General features: G+C 41.0%; 1 protein-coding gene and 1 non-coding gene across 2 annotated transcripts; one reads left to right on the top strand and one right to left on the bottom strand.

The window, feature by feature from the left end:
* Positions 1 to 2,105: 2,105 nt before the first annotated feature.
* trnal-aag (transfer RNA leucine (anticodon AAG)) lies at positions 2,106 to 2,187 on the bottom strand. The gene has a single exon. It is a non-coding gene; the product is annotated as a tRNA-Leu (tRNA).
* A 245-nt stretch (positions 2,188 to 2,432) lies between these two features.
* LOC135537306 (zinc finger and SCAN domain-containing protein 2-like) lies at positions 2,433 to 7,806 on the top strand. Its single transcript, XM_064963507.1, has 4 exons — positions 2,433 to 3,092; positions 4,135 to 4,232; positions 4,346 to 4,523; positions 7,092 to 7,806. The coding sequence occupies exons 1-4, from the start codon at positions 2,660 to 2,662 to the stop codon at positions 7,700 to 7,702; spliced, it is 1,320 nt and encodes a 439-aa protein (XP_064819579.1). The 5' UTR covers positions 2,433 to 2,659; the 3' UTR covers positions 7,703 to 7,806.
* The last annotated feature ends 2,982 nt before the right edge of the window (positions 7,807 to 10,788 follow it).

A 10,788-nucleotide genomic window follows, 5' to 3' on the forward strand; every position in this document is an offset into this window, starting at 1 on the left:
GAGCTCTGCTCAGCCTGTAAATATGACATTATCTATTATTATAGAGCTCTGTTCAGCCTGTAAACATGACATTATCTATTATTATAGAGCTCTGTTCAGCCTATAAACATGACATTATCTATTATTATAGAGCTCTGCTCAGCCTATAAACATGACATTATCTATTATTATAGAGCTCTGCTCAGCCTATAAACATGACATTATCTATTATTATAGAGCTCTGCTCAGCCTGTAAACATGGCATTATCTAGTATTACAGAGCTCTGATTATGTCATCATGACATTCCATGAGAGGATTCTAGTTGGAGCTCTACATCTTTTGATTTTCAAATTACACCAAGATTATTTTTAAATTATATATTTTTTTGTAATCTAGCCTCAGGTTATTGAGGGATTTGATTTAGATTCAACCTCCTAGCAAGAGAGTTGTGGAGGTTTCATTGAGGTCTTTATTTAAATAAACACTCTGTCTTTGGCAGGAGAAAGACCAGATTCAGAGGAATCAGAAACGTCCAAACCAGCAAGAGGACGCAACTGCTCCCACTGTGGAAAGTTTTAACCAGTAAGGGGACCTGAAACAACACGAGAGGACACACACAGGCGATAAACCTTTCCAATGCTCCCACTGTGTAATGAGTTTTTCCTGTCGCAAAAATTGCGTACAGATGTAGGATCTTAGTTTTATCACTCATCCTGTGCAGCAGTACATTCAAACGTGTAGTTTATTCACAGTTTAAAAACGCTTCCAAAGTCTGTAATTTCCACTAAACATTTCAGACTTAATTTGCCCTATCGTAAAATGCATCAATCCCTACAAAAAAAAAATGTAATCAATTATAATCAGCATAATAATTCACATTTCCTGTTGTTTCGGGAGTATTTTCCCGCTGTAGCAAACTGGCTCACATTGATATTTTCCCCATGTGCGCTGTATTTTTTTAAAAAAATCAAATCAAATTGTATTTCTCACAAACACCGAATGCAACAGGTGTAGACTTTTACCCTGAAATGATGAGTTAAAAAGGAAATAGTAACAGAAAATAACAATGAGGAGGTTATATACACGACGTACCTGTACAGAGTCAATGTGCAGGGGTATGAGGTAGTTGAGGTAATGTGTACATGTAGGTAGGGGTTAAAGTGACTAGGTAGATGACAGACATATTTTTTAATTCATTTATCAGATATGTTTTATTTAAAAAAAAAATACTAACATTCAAATAATTGTTGTGCAAATACAAACTAAACATGTTGTGGGCTAATGACAGAATGCCACCTCACACATGCAGCACAGATGTCTTTTAATAAAATGGTCTTTATCAATCGGAGTGAAGGAAAAACAGTTAGTTGTCATGGAAACCAAACAACGCATTTATTTAGTACAATCAAATGAACCTTGTAGTACACTGCGGCTATTCTGCAATTACTGCGTCCTAAATACCACAGTCGACTGCAGTTACTGCACTTGGATTGCAGTTTCAAAACAGCAATCTTTTTTTGTTGTCAGGGAAGACGACATTTTTTTACGTTATTTGCCACATAGGTTTTTCAGGATAACTTCTTGATATCGGCAAAAATGAACATGTGGCACTGACTCGCCCAGGCATTGCTGAATACTTTGGATTAACATAAAGCCCTTTCACCCAACTTAAATCCAATGACACGGTGAAATGTTTAGTTGATTTCACGTTGAATTCACTTTAGTTGACAATTTAACCAAATGTAAATCAAAACTGCAGGTGTTGGATCAACATTCACATTCGAGACATAAATCTACGACGAGGAACCATAGTTTAGGAAAAGGAGGCGAGTAAGTGCGGACGAAATGGAGAAAAGGGTTGGTGAAACAACAACTGTGCTGGAATGAGGACAATATGTCTGTCAGTTTTGATGATATATATAAATATATATTTTTAGCCCTGTATTTAACCAGGCAAGTAAGTTAAGAACAATTCTTATTTACAATGACCGCAAACATGGGTCAATGTGAGCCGCACTATGGGACTTCCGATCACGACCGTTTGTGATACAGTTTAGAATCGAACCTGGGTCTGTAGTGACGCCTCTTGCACTGAGATGCAGCGTCACTCGAGAGCCAAAATATCTGGCAGCGGCGGGATTCGAACCCGCGCCTCCGAAGAGACTGGAGCCTTAATCCAGCGCCTTAGACCGCTCGGCCACGCTACCGATGAACGGATATGTCTTCCATATGATTCGACATGTTGATATCCATCAATACCGGATGTTTCCGGTTTTTATCAACTCCGCAGAGGGTGATAGTGTATATATAAGAAGTATGGAAAAACCTTTAAATGATTTGTTATGACATTGTTTGTCAGAATCCTCTTTGCGTCACCCAATTCAGACAGCAGATGGCGAAGTGAGTCATTCTTACGTGACGTATAATCTAGTGGACGGGATGCTAAGAAGAGCAACACGGCTACTTATTCATCCACCTCGATAGCTTGCTAGGCAACATGAAACCGAAATATTGAAGCTCTTTAGCCCATTCTTGTGTATATTAGTCTCAGTGTTTTAAACTCAATTATGTTAACGTATCAACTGCTTAATTGTAACGTCATTTGCATGTTAAATGTGTTAACTTGATAAGATTGATACTGAGCCCGGCACTAGGCTTGTCTCTAACGCTAACCAGCTAATGCTATTTAGCGAACTAATATCCCCGACCATGAGCTCACTAAGCTACTTCTCCCCTGCAAAAGAGGTCTGCTGGACTCAGAAAGAAGCTCTGGGGCTGAACATTGTCGTAAAAGAGGATGATATTACAGTGAAAGGAGAGGAAGAAGCTTTCAGAATTAAAAAGGTGGAAGAGGAGGCTATCGTATTAAAAGAAGAGGAGGATGTTACAGTGAAAGAAGAGAATGAAACTTTAGGAGTGAAAGAGGAAGAGGGGATACAGGCTGTCACAGTGGAAGAGGAGGTAGAAGCTTTCAGAATGAAAAGGGAGGAAGAGGAGGCTGTTTCAGTGAAAGAGGAACCTTTTGGGGAGGAAGAGGAGGCTGTCTCAATAAAAGAGGTTGAAGCCGTTCTGGGAGTGAAAGAGGAGGAGACAGAAGTTCTGATTAACACCAGTGAGTATTCTCTAAAAACAACTCAGCAGTTGTTGAACTAGGCTAAGGTGTGGTTTTAAAAGGGCATTCTACTGAAGTTATGCACTCAAATATATTGTTCAGTACTGGAGGAATTCATAAAGGGGCAATCTGCGATTGGTACATACATTTTTTTAAACTTTTAAATTATTGATACTTTATTGTCCATTTACATGAATTTAGTTTTGTCAGCGGGTAAACATCTTTCCACACTGGGAGCTGTCTCCCAAGCTGGGCTCACTCTCTCAGAGGAAGAGATCATTATTCTGGATAGGCCAGAAAATGTGACATGTTACTCCCTATCTAAATGTGGGGTGTGAAACCTGGCAGTTCAGGTCAGCTCCGCTGAGAGAGTGGAAACAGAGAGCTGACAGATGGGGCATTGTGACACTATAAGGCACGGGAACCTATGGAATTCACAGAGCGCTCTGTACACCAATAATGTCACCCGGAACCGGTCCATAACTTCACATCTCACAGTTTAAAAGCAGAGAAGAAGTCCTAGAACCTGATGACACATTAGAGAGAGTTGTAGCCATTGATTCTTGAAGAATACAACTTCTAAATGTCCAACGACCTCAGTTCAACGGTCATACCCCATCTGAACCCGATATATATACCGAGTTTACAAAACATTATGAACACCGGCTCAACTTTGATTTCCCATCAGAACCCACAACAGCCTGTTTAACTCTGAGGGGTGTACTATGTAGTGGGATAGAGGAGTTAGCTGACTTCGGTTCAATTCTGAATTCGACTCACTGAATTCAACTCAGGATCACTGTTGAAGGTCTCTTACCTCTTAACCATGTAAGTTTCTATGGCAACAAATCCTTTATCTCTAACCTGCTCTGGGGCAGGCTAGTTGAGGACCAATTAGGGGGCAGGCTAACCCCACTTTATCCTGACTCAAGTGTTGTGTCTGAGCTGTGAGTTGAGGACTAATCAAATCGAATTCTCTACCATCTATGATTGCAATAAAAAGTCATAAGTTTACCACCTGTTTGATGTTGTATTCACACAGGAGAGAGACATGACTATGGTGGATCCTCTGGGGAGCCTCAACAACGTCCTGATGCTGACGAGGCAGAGAAGAGTCTCTCCAGATCAGAACACCAGATGGTACAGCTTGGTCTGGTCTATCTGGGTCTGGGTTTTTGTTAAGCACTTTATGACAACAGTGACATCAGCATCCATAATGATATATGTCTGTGTCCCCTCTGTATGGTTACCAGGACAACGCTAGCCCTTCCTCCCTCCCGGAGTCCCTGTGTCGTGCCTCTCCCGGTAGCACCTTACTGCTGGGTATGAAGAGGTTGTCTGTGCTGCTGGTGGACTGCAGGAAAACAACAGGGCTGAGTGGAACTGTGAGAGGAGGAGAAGAGAAGAAAGGATCAGATTTGACACATCAAAGTAAGTGCTGTAGTTGAGTTTGAACAAATAGAATAGATCTGCCCACTCGGGTCTGTTCCCAGTAGGGCTGTTCCCCAACTAATACAAATCTTGGTCGATTTATTTTTCCATATATAGACACCATTCTGCCTTTTCTTATGTGGAGTGCCAATTTATCGTACCATTTCTACTTATCTGCGTGCCAGTTATGGTTTTCATATGCACATTTTCATGGAACATTTTATTTTCATTTATAATAAACGTCTTCATATCTCAAAATCATTGTCATGTCGTTCATCAAAATTCAATCTAAATGAAAATTATAAAAACATAAAAAGCATTTTCTGTTTCCAACTATGTAAAAATAGCCTGCATAAAGTCAACAAATAAAAACATTGCAGCCTGCATGTAGAAAATATCCTGATTTAAAAAATAAATATCCTATAAAATCACATTGACTATGCATGGCCTGTCTGCAACCAACTTGAAACACTGTATCAACTATTAACTTGGGTCAGGCCTGAAGCTTGTGCTAGCAACCTAGCAACATTCTATAAAATATTCTGGATCCTCAGAGTTTCCCCTCAACCGGTGAGCTCAGGACCGACACAGCTGTAGGCTATTTGCGCAAGAGATAAGAAGCTATGCTCGACTTGGACAGGCGCTCACTGGAGCTGAGTAGCGAAACCTCAAATGTTCCTCTTATAGAATATTAGCTCAGAAGTATAGGGGATGCTCCTGCACCTACATATAGACAGTACCAGCACCCAAAATGAGTACCGGAACCTATTCCAATCCAAGTCAAGCACTGAAGAGAAGTAATCAGGTCTATATTATGACGTTTCCACTGGGTCAGAGCATTTCCTTGTTTTCCTTTCACGCTGAGCGGTTCATCGAAAAAGGAGAGAGCTGGGAAATATTTTTTTCATATACATTGAGGAACTATTGTAATTCTCAATGGATGTAAAAACACACTTTGTTTTGCTAGCTGTTTTAGGTGAAGAAAACATTTACATTGAGAAGCTCCACAGGTCCACACCGTTGGACTAGTAACCGGAAGGTTGCAAGTTCAAATCCCCCGAGCTGACAAGGTACAAATCTGTCGTTCTGCCCCTGAACAGGCAGTTAACCCACTGTTCCTAGACCAGTTAACCCACTGTTCCTAGACCAGTTAACCCACTGTTCCTAGGCCGTCATTGAAAATAAGAATTTGTTCTTTAACTGACTTGGTTAAATAAAGGTAAAAAAAATAAAAAAATAGTGGTGGTGCGTTAAGCCAATCAGATGTTAAATTGGCGGTGAGGTGATTTGTGCGTCTGGGCGCTGCATAGTTAATCTGACATCTGCATTGACCATGTAGCATTTACAGTGATACGACCTCTTCAGAAGTAGAAGGGCATTCATACCTGACCATGTAGCATTTACAGTGATACGACCTCTCCAGAAGTAGAAGGGCATTCATACTTGACCATGTAGCATTTACAGTGATACGACCTCTCCAGAAGTAGAAGGGCATTCATACCTGACCATGTAGCATTTACAGTGATACGACCTCTTCAGAAGTAGAAGGGCATTCATACTTGTTGCGCTTCGTGAAGCAGTGCAGAGCTGTTGTCCAGGAAGTTGTCAAGGACGTGAGTTTGTTTTTGTACAGGGTGTACTGTTGACGCCCTGTGGAATCCATAGGAATTGCATCAGGGAGCTATTTTACAATATGACCTTTCTCTTGCATTTCTAAGAGGATGGTCTCTCCCAAAAAAAATCAGGTTGGATTTTTCTCCTACCATATCTATTGTGTTATATTCTCCTACATTATTGTAACATTTCTACAAACTTAAAAGTTGTCTTTCCAATGGTACCAATTAAATGCATATCCTCTCTTCAGGACCTGAGCTACAGGCAGTTTACTTTGGGCACGTCATTCAGACAGGAAGTGGAGAAAAAAAGGGGGGCCCTATCCCTAAGGGCATGTGCGAGCACACTCCTCCAGTTCACCTAGCTGAGTTAAAAGCAAAAGAATATCAAAAATAATAAATAAATCAATATTCTATTTAAAGAATTCTGTTTATTTACCAATTTTGATGTCATATATTGAATTTGGATTTACTTCCAAAGTCTTAGTCAATAATTGAAACCAACCTCATTTAATCTGACATCCACATTCCATTGATGCCCTGCTAACCCTATATCAGATGTTGGATGTGGAGATCATAGAGCTAGATCAGATTTGGATAAATTCCCTTACAAGCCTCTAAGAAGTAGATCAGATTTGGATGTCATTTTTTATCAATAAGGATGTCAAGATGTAATAAGGATATCATAAATCTAGATCAGATTAGGATGTTATTTTTGATCAATAAGGATGTCAAGATGTAATAAGGATATCATAAATCTAGATCAGATTAGGGTGTCAACAAAAAAAGACACAACAACATGTAAAGTTCAATAGGATTGTTTTTATTAGCCTACAGTTCTCTACAGCCACTCTGCTCTGAGGGATCTATGTTAAACGCCATACAAAGACTTAGTAGGAGGTTTCATCATGTGGACTTCGTACATGTCTGTCTAACTAAACACTGTCTTTGGCAGGAGAGAGATCAGACTCTCACGTTGACAGCGGTACGAGTCCTTCGGGGGATCCGGACCCAGCGGCGTCCAAACCAGCTGGACGACACCACTGCGCCCAGTGTGGAAAGAGTTTTAACCATTTAGGGAACCTGAAAACGCACGGGAGGACACATACGGGAGAGAAGCCGTACCACTGCCCCCTGTGTGGAAAGCGATTCACCCATTCAGGGAGCCTGAAAGCACATACGAAAATACACACAGGGGAGAAGCCTTATCACTGTTCTCAGTGCGGAAAGAGATTTATCCAGTTAGGGAACCTGGAATCACACGAGAGAACCCACACAGAAGTAAAGAGGCTTTTTCACTGTTCTCATTGTGAAAACACTTTTAAGAATTTAGGGAACCTGAAAGTGCATGAGAAATGCCACACAGGGGGGAAGCTTTTCCGCTGCTCCCAGTGTGGAATGATATTTACCCAGTTTAGGCACCTGACAGACCATGAGGTAACACACACAGGGAAGATGCCTTACCACTGCTCCCAGTGTGGAAAGACATATTTCACGTCACATGCACTTAGTCTTCATGAGAGAACACACACAGTGCTCCCGCCCTTATCTCATATTTTTGACTGAAAAATCGTGGTTTTTTTTGTTGGTTTATGCCACATGAAATCAAATTGTAGAAAGTATACTCGACAACGACGACGAAACAAATGTTACCCTCTGTTTCTTCTTGAGAAAACACGTTAAAACAAGTACTTAACATTATTATTATTTTTTTTACCTTTATTTAACCAGGCAAGTCAGTTAAGAACAAATTCTTATTTTCAATGACGGCCTGGGAACAGTGGGTTAACTGCCTGTTCAGGGGCAGAACGACAGATTTTGTACCTTGTCAGCTCGGGGGTTTGAACTCTCAACCTTCCGGGTACTAGTCCAACGCTCTAACCACTAGGCTACCCTGCCGCCCCATTGAATTCCCATTACTCTCAACTGAAATAAGAACTTACCAAGCTCTACCAGGCGGTTGAGAAGTCCAGAGGGTCTACAATGACACACTAGAACTTACCGAGCTCTACCAGGCGGTTGAGGAGGCCAGAGGGTCTACAATGACACACTAGAACTTACCGAGCTCTACCAGGCGGTTGAGGAGGCCAGAGGGTCTACAATGACACACTAGAACTTACCGAGCTCTACCAGGCGGTTGAGGAGGCCAGAGGGTCTACAATGACACACTAGAACTTACCGAGCTCTACCAGGCGGTTGAGGAGTCCAGAGGGTCTACAATGACACACTAGAACTTACCGAGCTCTACCAGGCGGTTGAGGAGGCCAGAGGGTCTACAATGTCACACTAGAACTTACCGAGCTCTACCAGGCGGTTGAGAAGGCCAGAGGGTCTACAATGACACACTAGAACTTACCGAGCTCTACCAGGCGGTTGAGGAGACCAGAGGGTCTACAATGACACACTAGAACTTACCGAGCTCTACCAGGCGGTTGAGAAGGCCAGAGGGTCTACAATGACACACTAGAACTTACCGAGCTCTACCAGGCGGTTGAGAAGGCCAGAGGGTCTACAATGACACACTAGAACTTACCGAGCTCTACCAGGCGGTTGAGAAGGCCAGAGGGTCTACAATGACACACTAGAATGGCGTTTTGCATCTTTACTGGGAAACATCATATACCTCTACCTAAGGTATGCTTCAGTCGCCTTTTAATACATCGTTAAGCAGTGTTAAACGAGGACTGATCTCAAACGAGGAACAACGTATGGTAATATTCAATTACATTTTGAAATGCATGTGTTTTTTCCAGGTAGTGGATACAGTAGTAGTAGTACATCTTCAGACTATATTATTATTATTACTATACTATATTTTACGATAATATATGACAAAACACCTTTTTTTTTAATTACTGTTACAGACTTTACAGACAATTACATTTTGAAATTTATGTGTTTTTTCCAGGTCGTGGATACAGTAGTAGTCACACAAAACGGCTTTCTTGAATTTCAAATGGTCGAGGTTCTTCCACCACGTTTCCCCCATCTTCAGACTATACGATAATATATGACAAAACGCCTTTATTTATTATTGTTACAGACTTTGTTGTTTTATTGGTCGATAGTCTGAATATTAATTGACGCTATGAGGCTGAAATGTGGATAAAAGCACTTGTGTTGCGTAGAAGCAGCTTTTCCTTTCTTTCTCACAGTCATAGACTGAATTGTAGTAGCAGTAGTAGTCGCTGTAGTAATAGTAGTAGCTGTAGTAGTGGTAACTGTGGTAGTAGTAGTAGTAGTAGTAGTAGTAGCAGTAGTAGTCGCTGTAGTAGTGGTAACTGTGGTAGTAGTAGTAGTAGTAGTAGTAGTGGTGGTTGTAGTAGCAGTAGTAGTCGCTGTAGTAGTGGTAACAGTGGTAGTAGCAGTAGTACTGGTAGTAGTAGTAGTAGTAGCAGTAATACTGGTAGTAGTAGTCGTAGTAGCAGTAATACTGGTAGTAGTAGTAGTAGTAGTAATACTGGTAGTAGTAGTAGTAGTAGCAGTAATACTGGTAGTAGCAGTAGTAGTGGTAATACTGGTAGTAGTAGTAGTAGTAGCAGTAATACTGGTAGTAGTAGTCGTAGTAGCAGTAATACTGGTAGTAGTAGTAGTAGTAGTAATACTGGTAGTAGTAGTCGTAGTAGCAGTAATACTGGTAGTAGTCGTAGTAGCAGTAATACTGGTAGTAGTAGTAGTAGTAGTAGTAATACTGGTAGTAGTAGTAGTAGTAGTACTGGTATCAGTAGTAACAGTAGTGCTGGTAGTAGCAGTAGTACTGGTAGCAGTAGTACTGGTAGTAGTGGTGGTAGTAGCAGTAGTACTGGTAGTAGTAGTGGTAGTAGTAGTAGTAACAGTAGTAGTAGCAGTAGTACTGGTAGTAGTAACAGTAGTAGTAGTAACAGTAGTAGCAATAGTAGCAGTAGTACTGGTAGTAGTGGTGGTAGTAGTAACAGTAGTAGTAGGAGTAGTACTGGTAGTAGTGGTAGTAGTAGCAGTAGTAACAGTAGTAGTAGTAGTGGTAGCAGTAGTAGTAGTAACAGTAGTAGTAGTAGCAGTAGTAGTAGTGGTAGTAGTAGCAGTAGTAACAGTAGTAGTAGTAGTGGTAGCAGTAGTAACAGTAGTAGTAGCAGTAGTAGTAGTAGTAGCAGTAGTAGTAGTAGCAGTAGCAGTAGTAGTAGTAGTAGTAGTAGTAGTAGTAGTAGCAGTAGCAGTAATACTGGTAGTAGTAGCAGTAGTAGTACTGGTATCAGTAGTAACAGTAGTGCTGGTAGTAGCAGTAGTACTGGTAGCAGTAGTACTGGTAGTAGTGGTGGTAGTAGCAGTAGTACTGGTAGTAGTGGTGGTAGTAGCAGTAGCACTGGTAGTAGTGGTGGTAGTAGCAGTAGTACTGGTAGTAGTGGTGGTAGTAGCAGTAGTAACAGTAGTAGTAGTAGTGGTAGTTGTAGCAGTAGTAACAGTAGTAGTAGTAGTGGTAGTAGTAACAGTAGTAGTAGGAGTAGTACTGGTAGTAGTGGTAGTAGTAGCAGTAGTAACAGTAGTAGTAGTAGTGGTAGCAGTAGTAGTAGTAACAGTAGTAGTAGTAGTAGTAGTAGTAGCAGTAGCAGTAATACTGGTAGTAGTAGCAGTAGTAGTACTGGTATCAGTAGTAACAGTAGTGCTGGTAGTAGCAG

Source organism: Oncorhynchus masou, unplaced genomic scaffold, assembly GCF_036934945.1.
Source record: "Oncorhynchus masou masou isolate Uvic2021 unplaced genomic scaffold, UVic_Omas_1.1 unplaced_scaffold_750, whole genome shotgun sequence".
NCBI lineage: Eukaryota > Metazoa > Chordata > Actinopteri > Salmoniformes > Salmonidae > Oncorhynchus > Oncorhynchus masou.